The 18271-nt window shown below is 38.4% G+C and overlaps 1 protein-coding gene across 6 annotated transcripts in view; it reads right to left on the reverse strand.

The window, feature by feature from the left end:
* The window catches only part of PAX5 (paired box 5), a 215839-nt gene that overhangs the window by 175978 nt on the left and 21590 nt on the right, over window positions 1-18271 (reverse strand). For all 6 annotated transcript variants that reach the window (XM_053372046.1, XM_053372049.1, XM_053372050.1 and 3 more), the window contains exons 2-3: window positions 11815-11980; window positions 6238-6435 (exon numbers count right to left, since the gene is read on the reverse strand). In XM_053372046.1, coding sequence (XP_053228021.1) covers window positions 6238-6435; window positions 11815-11980 — 364 coding nt within the window. The remainder of the gene's footprint in view (window positions 1-6237; window positions 6436-11814; window positions 11981-18271) is intronic.

An 18271-nucleotide genomic window follows, 5' to 3' on the forward strand; every position in this document is an offset into this window, starting at 1 on the left:
TGTTAATGCTGGGTTGGAGAACTGAAGTTAGCATAAAATAAAATAAATTGTTAATGCATCTCCACGGTGGATTTTCCATTGTTAAGAGCCCTGAACGCAGGAGGTCGTCTCTGTATATTTTCCTAGTGACGCAAATGGAGATCTTGCCATTGATTTAAATAAGAACAAGATTGATGCACTCACTATAGAACGGTCTTTTATCAAATAGCACACAGTTAATTGATATAATTCTCCACACAGTATATATGCCTGTTTTAATATAATATTTTAGCTGGCAGCTTGTGGCCTGATGAGTTCCTGGCCACACTCCCAGCTTTTGCCTGGTTGTCTTCCAGATTTGTTTTTTCGTGTTTAGTATGTTCACAGAACACTCTCCTGTCATTTAAAAAAACAAAACATTTTCCTCTTTGGCATTTCAGAACATCAACTCATAAAGTGACAGTGCCAAATTACTGTTATCTGCCTCTTCCTTTGCACCATTTAGCAAAATGTAGATGATTATGATGGGTGGTACTCAACTAAGGTTTACTCAGAGTAGACCCCCTGAAATTAATAGGCATAATGTTAGTTGTGCTTGTTAATTTCAGTGGGCTTACTCCAAGTTCCACCTGAAGCGTTTGGTTGTAGTTGTTGTGTTGTGTTAATACTTAATGAACAATTCAGGATGGGCCCTCTTTGAGTAATACTATATTTCCAAAAGTTTTGAAAGCTGAAGCACATTTCAAAGAAATAAGTAAAACTGAAAACTCCTGTACACTAAAGAGTTTGCATTTTAAGAGTTTGTGACCCCCAATTCTAGTTCAAGGCCTGTTTCAGGCCTGAACATAGTTTTAGACTGTACAAGCCCAGGGAACAGAGCAGTGAGCCGTGCAGAAGGTGGTTAATTCTGCTCTGTCTTTGCATCATGGGTGACTAAGCTGATCTGATCACACCTAATGCAGAGATACAGCAAAGTGCCCACCTCTAGAAGAGTTTGATTAGAAGAAAGCAAGGTAAGAGCAGTAAATCATACAATAACACAGCGAGCAGCCTTCTTACATGGGTAGGAACCGAGGCACACCTAAAAGTAACAGGAACCCATAGTTGAGAATTTCAGTCTGAAGATGATGAGGCAGCACGAGCCTCTACTTCTTAGGTCTGCTCTGCTAGTATTCTCTGAATGTACAGCAGCTTCTCCACTAGAAGCCTTGCACACTTTCTAGCTAGAATGAAGGTCTGGAGGCTGTATCTGCACTGCCGCAAATCGGCTGCTACATTTCACATAGCCTGCATCTCAGCATGCAACTGACCTGTTCATTCCGCACAAGGCTGTAGAGTGGTTTTGCACTGAGTAAATGGCCTTGGGAACCAAACAGGTGACTGGTGCAATTCCTACACACCAGTCACTCTGCTGGCATCTGTACAGGGTTCAGAGCAGGGCTGGTGTTGGATCTTTCACACAGCACTTAATTTAAAGTAATCTCTCTCTCTCTCTTTAGGTATAAGAAAGAAGCACATGTATTTATTTTAAAGTATTTTGCCCAGTGTTTGCCCAAAAAGGCTTCCAGGGTGGCTTCCTGATCAATTAAAATAAAATACATTTTTTAGTATATACAAAATTCACTTCCTCCTTACTGAGCATCCTCAAACAATCCCATGCACATATGGGATTGTTCAGAGCACGGAAGAGATGGTGGTGCCTTCCAGACAGGCCAGGGACCAACCTGGCACTTCTTATTTTAATATATAAGGCAGAATGCCCCATATGTCTCCTTTCTGCTATGTGCTTCCACACAGGACATAGCTTTCTCCATTTTACAGAGCAATACTATGTGGAGTGTAAGCTAGTCAAGGCAGGTGGGGAGGTTCTTCTGTGGGGGCAACTGGTTAGAGAAGACTGGCCTTGAATGAACTGATGATTGTGACTCCCTGTTGCGTGTCCACCCTATGCTTACAGGCACACATCCTCATTTCATGCTTTCAAGCATCAAACACTACATGCAAAACACGAATGCCACCTGAATTATGAATCATCCCTAAATATTTTGCTAGATTTTATTAGGTTTTCAAATAACATTCAGATGGACCTGCTTTCTTTGCCCTGCAAACTCTATTTATTTACACATTTTCAATTTATTCTGCATCTTATAAATTAAAATATCTGATCAACATATTTCCTGCTATACAAAAATATGTACTTGGTGAAAGAGACATAGTCGCTTCTTCAAAGGACACCAGTTTGCCCTCTCCTAGAAACTGTTAAGTTGTGCAGTAGATGACAGAAGCATGCACTTTTTCTGTGTCAGAATGTGCACGGATCTGCCCATTTGCTATTGTCTCTCCACTTATACCTTATCTTCCCAGAACTATAAAGCATTTCATTCACTAGGGGTGAATTCAAGTTTACTTGTCATCTTGCAAACATTTTTTTATATATCCACAGTAGACAAATGACGTAAGCAGGGGCCCAGCTGAGCTGGCACTGTGTTTTATCTATTATTGGTGTAGGATCAAAACTCTGCTGCGAATACCAGACCTAGAGGAATGAATTGAAAGAAACAAACAACTAGAACACCTCAGTCCCAGACACATAAGTCAGGATTGAGATTTAATTCTCTCTCTCTCTCTTTCTCTGAAATGTAAAAATCAACAAGGTACCAACTTTCCTTTAGGCCCCTCATGTATGTACATAAATGTGTGTATGAAAAGAGACAGAAAGAGAGAGATTGAACAGATTGCAGCAGGGGGTTTATCTCATGCAAACTGTACCAACCTGTTTTGCGACTTATTTATTCGGAACTTAGCTGCTTATCATTTTAAGTAATTAGGCAGTAATATTCAAAAATAATACAGCAAGAGTAACTGAAAGGGGGGGAAATATGCAAAAAATTTACCCGTGCCTGCTCTTTTTATGAACATAATATGTGCCTTGCAGTTGAAGACCAAAGGTATATATCTAGTTCAGCAGTGTTACCAGCTGTGGCCAGACAGGTACGATTGTGTTCTCACAAGCAGAGCATGAAGTTAATAGGTTTCCCTTGTTACTGGTCACCAACAGCTGGTGTTCTAAGGCTTACAGCCAAACTCTGTATTTTTCACCCATGAGTTTACAAAAGAGAATTTTGGGAAATAAAAAAAAAAGTAAATACATGTACCTGCATTTACTCTCATCCATCCTCTATTACCTTAGCCGCTCTGATGTGCCCAGAGACTAACGTGGAGCTGCATGACACAGCTCTATATTGAAGTGTGTGTGTGTGTGTGTGTGTGTGTGTGTGTGTGTGTGTACACATCTATGTTTAAGGACCCATATTTAATGCAACCACATGGGTTTCAGTGCAATAAATAAATTCCTCCCTCCTTTTGTTGTTTTGTTATTCTACATTCCCCCTTCCCTCATTTCTGCTGTGTTTTCCCCTTCACTACTTAACTTAGACTTAAAGCTTTTTGGGTAGAAACCTGTCTATTCATGTATGATATTCTACAAAGCAGCCTTCCCCAATCTGGTGGCCTCCAGATAAAGAGAAGGAAGAAAGTTAATAATACTCAGTTCTAGGGTTGCCATATTTCAAAGAGGGAAAATCTGGACAGAAAAGTTTTTTAAGGAAAATCGCTGAAAATGACACTGCTGACATGGGTTGCCATACACCCGGAATTTCTTGGACATTAAGTGATTTCCCTCCTAGACACTGCTTCCAAGTGCAGTATTCCGAATATGTTCACAAAATCCCGGACGTATGGCAACCCTACTCAGTTCTTCAAAGTCTCTGCAGTATCAGCAGGTCTGTATTATAATATATAAAAGCTATGTATTACGATACATAACTTTTTCAGTATTCTTCATTAACAATTTCATTTGGGGCAGGTAGCAGAAGTCAAAACGTTAAGTAACTTGCTAGTTATGCATAGAATCAGGATACGTGCCTTGTAACAGTATAACTAGTAGTATGACTATAGCTGATTGCAGAGCTGGGCCGGTGGTTTCTAGTGCACATAAAAGATAAATGTTGTTTTCAGGCAAAAAATAGTTCAGACAGCCCAAACCAACCCAGGAATATTTGGGCTTCTGCCAGCTTTGCCATATTGACATCAATGGGACTAAATTGGTTTAAGTCCATGTACTTTCCTTTAATTGGCCTATAGGCCAAGCTGTTGTTTTACTTCTCAGTTTTAGCCAAACATTTTAAATAAATGACTTTGCAATATGCAAAAATAGGACAGCCTCATTTTAGCCAGACACTTTCTGAACACATAATTTTGCCCACAGTCCTGCAATGATCATAGCAACAGGGCACGTAAATACCAAATAACCAAAGCATATGGAAAGGCAGATAAATTAGGTTATGCTCTATTGTCATATAGAGACAATAGAGCATAACCTAATTTATCTGCCTTTCCAGTGCTTGAGATTTCATTCTGTTTAGGAAACAGAAGCCAATGTTCTGAATGGCATTAGAATTAAAAGTTGGAGCCAAAGTGAAGCCGCTTGCACTTAACATCTATTGAATTCAATGGGACATAAATCAATTGCAATATCAGGTGACCCACTTATTGAGCATTTATCATTATTCGTCTGCACAAAGTTCTTAAGGAGATTAGGTGATATCAGCAATTTATTGGGCATTCATTCTCATTTGCTTGTGGGGAGGTTAAATGATGTTGCATCCAGCAAATTTTATCCCATACTTTCTAGCACAATTTCCCATCACTTTCCTTATTTTAAAAAGGTCAGTCTGGAGGTGAAGCTGGTTTGCCGTGCAAGACCTCCCAATCAACTTTAATTGTACAACCTGAATTTGCCAGTACAATATGTGATTGAGTCTCATCCAATAATAGTGAAAATCAGGAAGTGCTTTAAATTACCCTGTTAATTTCAACAGGACTAACTTTCTTCATATTATTAATATGTGCAAAGCTGTATATTCTCACTGCAAAATATCTGGTGATAATATGCAATTAGATTAGTAACCAGTCAAAAAGCAGCAATTTTTGTACCCTAACCTTTTAAAAAAACATTTTAAAATCCTATGAGGAAATTACTAAGTATTTAGTGAGTGTTCCAAAGATGCTTGGATATCGAAAAGAACAAATAAAATAATTTTGCAGCTATATATTACACGTCCAGCAATACAAATAGTGTGTTATTGTTAGATAAAGTTAGAGCATTTAAATGAAATTCCATGAAAATTTTCTTTGGGGTGGTTGTTTCTAATACAGAAAAGTAGTCCACTTATGTGAATTTTCTAAATTTAAAATAAGTTGTATATTTTTTAAAAAATCCTAATATCCCAATTTAAGCTGTGCTGCTACCTTAAACACGAGACACTTCCCACTAATGGGGCTTGGTTTCTCAGGATTTAACATAAAAATTCACAAAGGATGTGATCTGCAAGCCATCTATTTCAGGGTAACAAGGTGGACTTAACTAGAACTACTGTGAAGTAAACTGTAGCTCATAGCTGAATTATCTTTCAGTTCTCCTATGAAATATATACTTAACTTTTGATGTGATGAACTACAATTATGCACATTGGGACAGTGATTGTTTCTTGAGAAAAGCAGTAATTGACACACTGTTCATAAGCATGACTGTTCATGCACCGGACAAGTACAAATTACAGAAACTTCATAATACACAATCTAAGATAGCACTTTGTATGCAAGAATCTCAAAAGAATTTTGCAAAATTAATCATCCCTCTGCATAAGATTTAATAGACACATTGCACAGGTGACTAAACTGGAGGACACTCTAGATTCTACCACACTTGTTTCTATTAGCAGATGCACTACTGATCTACCCAGGTTCACTTTCAATTAATCAATAATAAAGATGGATGGTAAATCTAGCAAAATATGACCACATGGTCCTTGTCCTAGACTAGTTCTTCCTTATTTCCCAGTCCACATTCCAAAGTTATATACTCACACTTTTTTGCATTAGAACGGTCTTAGACGGCAGAAAAATGGAAATTCAAGACAGAGACAATGGGCGTTGTGGAGAAAGAAATGTTCGTATTTATTTATTTTGTATATTCATTTTTCCCTTGCCTTTCAGAAAATTTCTTACAAGTTCCTTCTTCCAGCTATGCTCAGTCTCCAAACATTGCATGAGAAACAGATCACAAAATGGCTATGAATGCCTTTTACACATGTGAAGAGCCCTGCAAATAATCAAAATTGACCCATTCCATTTTCAGACAATTGTAAGAAACACTGCCCACATGCATCTCCATTGTACCGCCCAAAAGATCCTTACCTGTTAATTGAGCTAACGCTGGGTACTGTGTCGTTGTCACATACTCGCTCTGCTAAAAGCCTGTCCCTGATCTCCCAGGCAAACATGGTGGGGTTTTGGCGTTTATATTCTGCAATCTTTTCTACTACTTTGGGTGTGGCGACCTTTGGTTTTGACCCCCCAATAACTCCAGGCTTAATGCTTCCAGTCTCATAGTACCTACAACAAAATTTCAGGAAAGAGGGAGGAAAATTAAAATCAATTCAGGAATGCATTTTCAGTGGTCATTCCCATTATATATTCTAATGTAATGAACCCCTAGTAAATTACAACCCATGTATTTAATTCTCCCACTGAAATCAATAAGACTTAGAAGTGTTTAACGTCACATGATTTGTGTCCTAATTCTTTTTTAAATTTGCCATTATAGATTGTTTGATATATAACTATAGGTGCATGTGTGTTTTCCTTCATGGCCAGAAGGCAATAAAAATGATGTGATTTTAAAGGGCAAGTGAAAATTGAAAATTAACTGAAAATGTGTGTTATTAATCTGTATAGCAACAATAATAAAAAGAAATTGGCACTGGCATAATTTTTTTACTTAAATAGGGGTGGGGAGCATTGGTCCCATTTGTAGTAAATTACTATTAAGACTTACCATCTTTTTGCAACTAAGTGGTAAAACAATATCATGGAAAGATAAGTGCAGTCAAAACAATGCACGATTTTCTCTCCTTTTTCTTCATTCCTTTTTCTTCATAATTGTGAAGGGCAAAAATTAAAACACATTTTTCCTGACTGCTATCTTCGGGGTAGGTAGAATTTTTGAACTACTGGCTTTACTGTTAAACTCCCATTCTCCTCGGTAACCCATTGCAATTTACTGATGCAAATGAAAGAAGAATCTACAAAGCACTTTTCCTATACAGGCACCAGTAAAATGGACATGGTTACATTACAGAAAATTTAGGTAATGTGCACCCTTTGAGTCTAATGCTCAGCTACTGTAGACTAAAGACTATCAAGGTCTCTGGACTAACCTTGTTGAGAACAGCCATGATAACAAACCAGCGGTGTCCCAACAGAAGTTCAACGCAGAAAACCCAATTATTTGTATACCAACCAAAGGCTCTCTAACTAGCAATATCATAAATCTGTATTATTTTTCTATACAGAAGGCTCAGACACACATCATATTAAAATAAGATGAATTTACAATTTTGGGCTGCATTTTGGACCCAGCACTTTGGTGCCCATCATATTTTCATTTAACTACACAATTTCAGCTGGGCGCCTTCTTTCTGAGAGCCCTTTGTCAGGGCCTAATATCCTTCTTCACCACACTGGCAAGACACTGAAGTGAGATTAGAACCATTAAAATCAATGAGGGTTTTGCTGTTGATTTCAATAGGATATGTAGCTCAGTTACATCCTGTGTTTATGTTTTCCTATTGGGTTTTTAAAGAAATTGTCTGTTGTACAACTCTTTAGCTGAGAAATACTGGTGAAACAAGACAGTGCTGGCTAGGCCTGATGGGAACTGTAGTTCTGAACATCTGGAAGGCACCAGGATGGGGAAGGCTGGATTAAGCTTGCTATTAGAGCCTTCTGAAATATTGCACTGAGTCTAATGAAGCTGCAAAGTTTTCATGTACAGTGGTACCTCTGGTTACGAACTTAATTTGTTCTGGAGTTCCGATCTTAACATGAAACCGTTCTTAACCGTTCTTAACTTTAGCTAATAGGGCCTCCCGCTGCTGCCGCCGCCACGGCACAATGCGATTTCTGTTCTCATCCTGGGGCAAAGTTCTTAACCCGAGGTACTACTTCCAGGATAGTGGAGTCTGCAACCCGAAGTGTTTGTAACCCAAGGTACCACTGTATATACAATGAATATCATAAAATAATTGATAGTGTACATTTGTATGACAAAACAATGCATAAGAAATGCCTTCATGGACTCTCCTGTTTTAATCAGCCATGGCTGATCTCAACTCAGTTAAGGAAAATAACTTTAATTTAATTTAAATTCTTCTCATCAAAGTCAATAGTACCGGGCTGATAAAGTACTTAAGAAGAAAGTCGCCCCTCATCAGTCACTGTGTTTATGAGGAGTACTTTTTATTTTTACAATAGTTTATTTTCTACATATCCTTTTGCACTCATTGTCCCTCTGTAGCTGATTTAGAAATCATTTTTATTTACTATATATACCTCTCACTTTTTTATTTTATCTTACCTTTCACTACTCCATGGAGCTCAAAACAGCATACAGTACATGCTGCCATTTCCCCTTCTATTTTCCCCTCACAACAACTCTGTGAGGTAGGTGAGGCAGAGAGAGTGATTGGCGCAAGGACACCCAGTCAGCTTTATGGCCAAGCAGGGATTTGAATTCTGATTTTCCCACCCAGAGAATGGTCTGGGAGCCTGCAATAGCCTGAACCATGTGAAGTGAAGTCTAAATTGCTATAAAAAGTATAGCAAGGGCCTGAGCATCAGAAAGAATGGCTTGTCTTAAGTCACCGAGTGAAAGGGCAGTGGTGAGATTTAAACCAGGGACTTGCTCATTAATAGGTCAGCGTTCAAGCCATAACCCTGTGTTACCTAATGCTATTACACTATTTAAACTAAGCAGGTTTGGAATAGACCTGATCTGAGAGCACTGTTTTTTATTATTAGGTTAAAATGTCACTAATATTTTAAGCATGATAGTAAACAGGATTCTGCATCAGACTGGCTTCTGGGCCTCAAACAGTACAGCAAAATAGGTGGATCTGGTTCTATGGATAGTGAATTACTGGGCGATTAAAACATCATTCTTATTTTCATCTAATGCTAGGGTCAGTAAATTAACAAACTTGTATCAAACCAAGTAATGACAAATAATTTCATTTGTGCTGTGAACAACCACCATAAGACAAACTGCACCCATTCATAACTTAACTTATAGTCTGAGAGGACCAAACATCCCAGAATGCAATGTCCAGTCTTGGGAAGAATCTAGACCCATATTCAGGATGCTGGCATTGTTATTGGGCTAAAATGCATTGCCTATACAGATCCCATTATATTCACAAGCAGTATCAGTTAAACAATCATAGTTAAGATGGCTCAGCAACAAACTATTAAATATAGAAATAATTTGCTAGTGTTGACATCTTTGAAAGGTTTGCCACTGTTGCTATTTATTTTGTGCCAGTGTTTAACTGTTGTAAATTAAGAAATATTGATTCCTAAATGTAGAATCAAGCATATTTTCTGTGCGTGTTCCATATATATATATATATATATATATATATATATATATATTCACAGAGAGAGAGAGTGCTCCAATTACAGTGACATTTTACCAACTGTAATTATTAGTTATGAAAATAATGAGCTATGAAATTCCAATTTATTGTTGACAACTTAAATGACAAAGCTCTGGAACTCAATTCTTAGCTCCACAGCAATGCAAATATATCTAGTGACAAATCTATTCAGAAACAGTAAAACTTTTAGATGTTCTTTCTTATTGGTAAGGAGTTGCTTGTTTATTAGTTTTATTCATTGGCTAATAGAAATAGTAAGCTAAAAGTTAAATTTTGATGTGACTGCCATCGAGGTGGGATGAAGTAGCAAAGATAAAATGTCACAAAACTGACTGCTGCCATTGACACTGGTAATTTTAGAAACTGCACTTAAATAACATTCCTGAGACCATACATATTGGCCTCCTCCGGCATCACAAACAAAAATCTGAAAAATCTCCAGTTGTGCAATCTTAACACTACCAGTGTCTTTGATAGGCTTTTCGCTGAGTTTCCTAACTTGCCTCTTTTAAGAAATATCAACAATATTAGAATGCTTAAGGATACAGTCCTGAAACTACTTACTCAAGAGTATTTCCATTAAAGTTAGCAGAGCAGCATCTATGGCTTGTTTTTTGTCTTTTCACACATGGCAGTATAAAATCAAGACTCCTTCCCTTTAATCCAGTGAACTGACATTTTGTCAAATAGATGTAAGACAGAAAAGATCCAGGTCTACTTGTATCTGCTGACCTTCGCTATATCCCACTATTGACTCTGAGGATTTCGCACAGAGAACGGGGATACTGAAAGGATTCACATGCACAGAACACTATAAAGAATGTAATTTTACTGCAGAATTTTTGTATTTTAATATAAATGGGACTGGTTTTGCATCCATGGTCAAAAGTTCCTTTTTATGTAGTGAGATGGAAAGATGACCTTATTAAAAAAGGAACCATAATTTACCAAATTTACTTGAGAATTTGGCTCTAGTTAGTGTGAAATTGCACAACTTTCTAAAGAAACTATATTTGTGCAGCACTAACTACAAATCTTTACGTCTGCTTATGAATAGCTTTTTTTATATGTCAGTGGAAGTACAGAAGTCATAGTAGTGAAAATGAAATTTAAGATATTTATATACTGTTGAAAAATCAGTGATAAACATTTAAGAGTTCTATCTATGCATGGTTACTCAGAAGTAATCCCCACTATGTGCAATGGGACTTCCACAAAAGCATGAATTGGATTACAGCTGAAATTATTCAAATGCAAATTATTTTAACTTTTTCTAGGTTAGGCAGGTGAAAAACAAAGAAGTGATAGATAACAAAATAACCTATCCAGATTTTATTCAAAGTTACTGGGGAATGGGTGGACGGAGAGACAATACAGAATCCGGCAGTACCTTAAAGACTAATATATTACGGTATATGCTTTGTGTGACTAAAGAAAAGAGTATCATTGTGATGGGAAGCAGAGTAACATGGTACATTAACAAACTCTCCTTTGCAAGAGCCAATACTTGATTATTGTGATCTTAACCAAGTTACATTAGTTTAATGCGCCTGATTAATTTATTTAAAAAATTGGAGCATTATATCATAGCATGTTCAAAATCATTGTGTCCACAATCATACTGTTCCTCGGCCTAGGTCAAGTAGTACTTTACATACTGAAACAACAGAAGCTTCCCTTTCTTTCTTTTTTAAGTATTCTGCTGTTGCTACACAGTTAGAGCATCTCCACTGTGAACAGATAGGTTCACTTAAAGTTCAGTAATTAAGATTATTAATAATTACACTGATTTTTATTTATTATATGCAAATTAAATAATTAAATGAATAAAAATGGCTTGCTTTTTAAGTGAGCATTTGTTGATTTCAGGCGGGTTTCAATGTGGCTTACTTAGTTCTGTTGAGTGTGCCTCAACTATTTACTAAATAGTAATTTTCCATAATATTGAGATGACTCATGGATTTGCCAGTATATTCAGTAGGAAGCATATAATAAATAGTTTCATAATCAATAACTTCTTAATTATAAAAATAAACTTCTAAATAATCTATTTCTAAAACATATCTTAGATTTGGTTGTTGATAGATGATAGATAGATAGATAGATAGATAGATAGATAGATAGATAATGGATTTCTCTGAAATTCTTGTCATCATTGGGTTAGCTCCCAAGAATCTGCCTAGTCACAAACCGAAATGTTTTTTAAAACACATTCCAATAACAAACAGCATGGTATTTTCTCTTTAAGAATCAATGAGATTCACTTATCTCCTTTTACCTGCCAAGAATTTTGCTGACACAGCCATGGCTGACCCGTAGTTGCCTGGAAATGTCGCAGGGTCTGACACCTTGATGGGCAAGTTCCACAATCCTTTGGCGGACTACGTCAGGGAGTGGTCGACCATTCACAAAAACACCCCCTAACTGATTCACTCCTCCATGTCCTGAAACATATGGGGGGAAACAAAAACAAAAACAAAAACAAGCAGAGAAAAAAATACATCTTTGTGACTGTTTAGAAGATGCTTACACAAGGCCTGTTTCAGCTGTAGATCAAGCACTGGGCAAATTCTTAAACAAGAGTTTCAGTTTCAGTTCACCATTTCTGAAATGATGGCTATGGTTTATTTGCTGAGAGGAGGAGGAACAATGTTATTTACTGAGACCTAATTTGACATTGATAGCAATTTTACACTTGTGTAACTCTAATTACTTCAATAATTACCCAGGATTATGTGGCATGAGAATCAGGCCTCTGATTTGCAAAACCATCTCTCAAAAGTTATTTTTAGGCCAATGCCTGAAATCATCAGGCAATGTAAAATCAGTCATGATGCCTAACTGATAGGGTGGATATAAAGGCTGAAAATCCTTAGCACACTCACTTTTAAGTACCATTAAGCTCAATGAGACCTACTTTCCAGTAAACGTGCTTAGGATCAGGGGTCCTATCTCACATGGTTAGAAAAGAAGGCCCAAATATTATCCCATAAGGGGGAAATATGGGCAAATTTAGCAAAATTTATTCAAAGATGAAATTTGCCAAGCATTCACTTTTACTTTGAAAATCACAGTTTAATTATGTATGTCCTCAAGATACATGTATGTATGTATGTATGTATGTATGTATGTATAGTCAAGAACTTCTAGCTGATAGAATGTAGAAGAGCCTCTATAAATATTAGGAGCCTACAGAGCCTGGTTCAGACAAACTAAATAGATTACTCTTTCTCTGTGTGTATTTTCACTACTCTCCTTTAGCAAGGTGAAACATCTATCTGTTGTGAAATGGTTCTCAACTAGATGAATAGCAGCTAACTGGGCAAAATCAATGAGCGCGAAATATAATGACATGTAGCTAACTGAGAAAATATAATTAACTCCCAAATTGTTAATCATGCAAACTACTTATAATAGAGAAATTGCAATGTTGAAAACAAATAATTGCAATAACCAGCATCATTGGCAACAACTGAGCAAAAGTAATAAGCTAATCTCTCTATTTACAGAGGACTTGAACTGTTCAGAATCAGTTGACAAGGCAAACCGTTTCTGTATTAAACAAACCAGTTACATATATAAAACACTTGTATTTTAAACCCAATAATTTCCCAGTTCATAAATTGCTGTCAAACTTTGGAGTATGTCAGAACATATGAAAAATCCACAATAACTTGGTTGTTAAAGTAATTTGTGTCAACCAAGCACAGACTCTTACTGTAGCTACTCATTTTAAAAACTGAATCTTTTATTTTTCAGCTGACTAGTTATGACTAAATATGTTCTGCCCTTAAAATGAAGTTTGGTGAGTCCACTTTTTGCTTTCTTTGTTTTATTGGTGCCTTCATTTTGAGCTTTAAAATACTGTCTGGAGCAGGAAGGAAGGAAGGAAGGAGCTTTTTAAAAAAAATTAAAGGGTTCAGCTGTTGAAAGAACATGGTTTTCAGTCATTATTTTTACCCCAGTGAATGTGCTTTAACAATATTAAGCATTATTTAATAGAAATATTGTTCACTATGCTGGCTGCGTAAGAATCCTCAAAGATTACAAATTGCAAAGTCAAAATTAGGCAAAGGGACTGTGTACTTTTAGGTCTTGGTTAGCTATACATTTGGATGCAATCTCTATTGATTTAAAATCCTGGTTAATATTGCAGCAACCAGGAAAGGGGTCAGATTTATCAGTTAACATAGACAGCCGTATATCCCTGCTCTTAGAAGTTATGTAGTGTAGAGTAGTTCCAGCTTCCCAGTTGAAACAGATAAGTATGCTGAAAGAAAATGAAACCCAGCTGAAATTAACAAACTTGGGAGTACCTAGACTAGTTAGGCAAGGGCAAAGAAGGAAGCACTGTAGTCTCCCAAGTGAACAAAGTTGCAACCAGGTGACTACTGTTACTGTAATATCCAAATATAAGGACGATTTATGAGAGGAAAAGAAGGCAGAGACAGAAAAAGAGTGGGGATAACAGAGGGGAGAATTCCCTCGCATCCTAGTGTATAAAGGTTCACTAAGAAGGCTATGGAACATTTTAATTCTAATAATCAAGACTATTGCTCCTGGATGTGCCATTGATGTTTGAAGGTTTAAGCAGCCCAACAGTGCACATGATTGGAGCAAAATCAAACAATTGATATTCCACCTTTGTAAAAGGTTTGCAGGGGTGAGATAGTTATCACATTTCCTGAATTACGGACCTTGAGTGTATATAACGCTTGGTCCTTATGGAGGGTGGGGAGGGTTAAGGAAATAAACTAAGGAGCTCAATGCTAATGGATAGTAAAAATGAGTTAGGAAGTTTAAACAAGTGGATGTTTTAGGAAAACTAACAGACAAAGACACACACACACATACATACATACATACATACATACAGTAGACACAGACAGGGGCACATGATATTCTGCTTCCAAAAATATTACCTTCTTCCCCACCCACAATGGCCAATTTCAAACCTAAAGCCTTTTGGTTTTCATCCAGTACAAAATGAAGGGGAGTAAGAAGCTATTCCAAAGCTATATGGACTGAGGAGAATGCCAGGAAAATGATCCTTTCCTACCCAAGGCCTGGATGGGTTGTTTGCTGTTAATCCTGACCGACCTGCACTCTCTTCCTTGGTGGGCTGGATCTGCAGTTGTCCCGTGACACCAAAGTGCAAGCTGGGCTAAGGAAACGACGCACAAGTCATTCCTGAGTCTCTTGCTGGCAGTTAAAGGGGACTACGGATTTATGTCGGTCATCTTACTAGCTGGGGGAAATTTATGGGACGGAAAGGGAATAACTAGTTTAAATGAAAAGAAAACGATCCATCCGTGGGGAAGCTGCAGTGTGTGCCTTCCTTATTATCAGGCAGAAATTCTCTATTATCAGATAGAAGTTATCGGTGTTTCAATTTACTTAAATAATAAAAAAGCACTAATTCAGAAAGGGAAAGCGAGCTGATGAGACCTTCGTTGCTTCAAGGATCAGCCAAGCACATTAAAACACTCGAGATACAGAAAGATCAGATAGTTCTTTCTCAGAATGCAAGTTAGCTCAGCTCTTATAAGATACTGTTCGTTGTTCTGCCCAGTATAAGATTCCTTGTCTTCTTGGGATAATTGGTCTGCCCAGGAGAAATCAGGTTGCAGATATTTAGTAAGGCTGGAACAATAAATGTCGACTCTAGAATTAGCTACTCGAAAAACTTCCACAAGAAAGCTGGGTGCGTCTGTGTGTGAGAGAGAGTGTGTGATGCTATGTGCCGGTGTCGCAAGTTCGGCATGAATCTTTCTCATTTTCTGCCCATGTGCTTGCCGGTGATCAGTATTAGATATCTGCATACAAAACAGGCTGAATTAAGTATGTGTACCCGTGGCTAAATGTATTGCTATATAGCTGTGCCTGCGTGTTACGCAGCTGTTTTTATTTATTTAACTGATCATATTTTTATTCCATGCTTCCTTCAGGGACGATAGAAGATAGATGATAGATAGATGATAGATAGATAGATAGATAGATAGATAGATAGATAGACAGATTCCTAAACCGCCAAGAAAAGTAGAAAAAAATCTGTACATATGCATACAATGAGTCAGTCCGCCTGTTTGGATACAAAGTTTTACAAGACTGATGAATCGCCAACGCTGGTTCCTGACTGAAGTGTAGCATGACAGATAACAGGTTATGTGGGGCGAGGGGGTGCAAGCACGCGCATCCAATGGGAGAAAACTCATTAGCAATCAATAAACAAACATCTAATACACTATCTATTTCAGTTTCACTGTCACTTGGTTTTTGTTTTTTTAAGGAACAGGTAAGAACACTCATACAGGCCTAGATGGGCGTTTTGAAATTCATGTTTTTTCTTTTTGGCTATTGCACATGATTTTATTTTGGCACGTCCAAGACTTAACTGTCTCCGGCATTATCTGGTCCAGTTGGTTATCTGGTCCATTGAAGGGGGGTTCATTTTGATCATATGCAGAGCCTGATTTGTAGTCCATCCTCAAAAGTATCCCTTATGTTGATCAACTATTATCTACACACACCTAATAATTGCTTTAATTCCGAATAACTTATTCTCTTAATTTTCATTTTCTCAACGTACTCCAGCCTTCCTATACACACTATAGAGAGCAAGGCTTATTATATATTGCAGATGGGGTGGCAAATATTGGTGCAACTGAGATTTTTGGCTTGGGAGCGCTCCATAATTTGAACGAGCCATCACAGAGGACGTCAGCTGAAACATCAACACCCCCAGATGCCCTTTCTTCCGTCTGTGTTTCAGTGTGCCTTTACACGTAAACTAACTGTTGGCGTCGGCAGCGAATGAAGGAATAGTGAGTTAAAAGAGAAAAAACTTTATATGGAAGGAAGCGGCAGCCAAGAGAAGAAGAAAAAGTTTTCTTCATATATGAAGCTGGGAGAGATTGTCCAGTTTTAATCTCCTCGTTAACCAGAAGTAACTGAAAGGTCTCTTCCCCCAAGCCTGCCCAGCTCTATCATGCTAATTGAAAAGCCAGGTCAGCTCAAGCTAATGCATCGAGTATGCGAAACGTGCGATTTAAAACTCCGGCTATCAACTAGTTTCATCTATGTAGAAAATGTGCAGAGTGAATTATGGGTGAGGATGCGAACTACCATAAAGGAACAGAGAGGGGGAGTCGGAGATACGACAGGGTTGTATGCAGGCAGCAGGCAGGCTCACTCCTCCCTGGTTGTCTGTCCACCTACAAAGGTCTGGTCCCCCCCCCCCAAAGATGCTGCTAGAATGTAGCACGGGGCATGAAGGTTTTCTCCTGCCTGTGTGTTTTGACCCTGGTGATGGTTAACGTGAGAAAACGCGTGTTCCCTTCCACCCACCCGGGACCAAAACATATATCGAGGCTGTTATAAAGACCTCCACTAGCAGCCATCAGATTTGTCCGGAGGGGATTTTGGTGCCTTTTTGCGCACGGCTTTCGAGCCGTTTCCGTGTTTATATTTCCAGGGAGTTCCCTCATTGAAGAGAATGCTAATCTAGCGCCCAGTGCTGCCATGGTTCGAAGCGAATCTAAAACAGATTTCTGGGAAACAGATTCTTCTAGTACTACGGATTTCTTTATAATCAAAGGCTGTGTCTGGTTTAGAAGGCGATTCTTCTGGCTGGGCAGGGGAGGAAACTGCGAGGGCTCTTTTCCCTTCTGCGCATTTGAACCGAAGTTTCGGCGCCTCCTGCAGAACAAAATACGTTTCCTGGCAGAAAGGAGCGCGCTGGTGTTAATGTCCAGTAAAGATATCAGTCACATTTCCTACCCGCTACTTTGGGAAAGGAGAGCAACAACTGGCTTCTTTTTGACGGCGCAGCTTTAAAATAACAAGATCGTGAAGGGACTGGGGTGGTGGGGAAGTATAAGACGCTGGGTGAGGGTCCTATCCCCCGCCCCCTCCACTCTCTCTTTTCCGCGTTTGTTTTCCTTCTTAAATTCCTGAAGAAGTTATCGATTTATCATTATTTAGGTTAATGGTGGAAACCCCTAGTCCCCTGGTAGCTTCCACGCATATGCGCGCGCTCTCGCTCTCTCTTCAAATTAGCACAAAGGCAACTCCAGGAGAGAGGGGGGAAGAGGGGGGGAGAAAAGAGAAGACCCCTTTTGATGTTCGTATTTTAAAGCCTCTCTCCTCCGATGCAGGGCTGAGCGGGCGCGCATCAGTAGCCTTAACCTTTCCAGACAATTTCAGCTCTGGAGGCTGTGTTCCTCTGCCACTTTTATCTGTAGGTGACGGCTCTTGTATACTTTCCAATCGAATCTGCAGCCTGCCTGCCCTACGTTGTGCTTTCTGCATGCATCCAATGATCTAGTATGAAATTGTTTTATTGGGGAGGGAATGGATGAATAGATAGATAGATCACATCCATCTCGCCGCCGGATGGATGGATGGATGAATAGATAGATAGATCACATGGATTCCCCCCCCCCCTTTTTTTCTAGAAAAGAAAATCCGTCTTGGCTAAAAGGCCCTTGTGCATAAGGGAAATGCGATTAGTTCTACCCTATATTTCCTTGAAATCTCTGGATCTAATCCGGCGTTTAACTCACCATGAGAGAAGATGTCATTTCACATAACACTGTGTTAATGGATAAATCTCCTCTAGCCCTCTCAAGCACAACAAATCTCAAGCAAACACATTACACACGACCTGCTAACTTAAAACAGCCAACTTCCAATATTTAAGGCCTTTTTAAACATCCTGTCTTATTCAGTCGTCA

The sequence above is a fragment of the Podarcis raffonei genome, chromosome 17, assembly GCF_027172205.1.
Source record: "Podarcis raffonei isolate rPodRaf1 chromosome 17, rPodRaf1.pri, whole genome shotgun sequence".
NCBI classification, from domain to species: domain Eukaryota; kingdom Metazoa; phylum Chordata; class Lepidosauria; order Squamata; family Lacertidae; genus Podarcis; species Podarcis raffonei.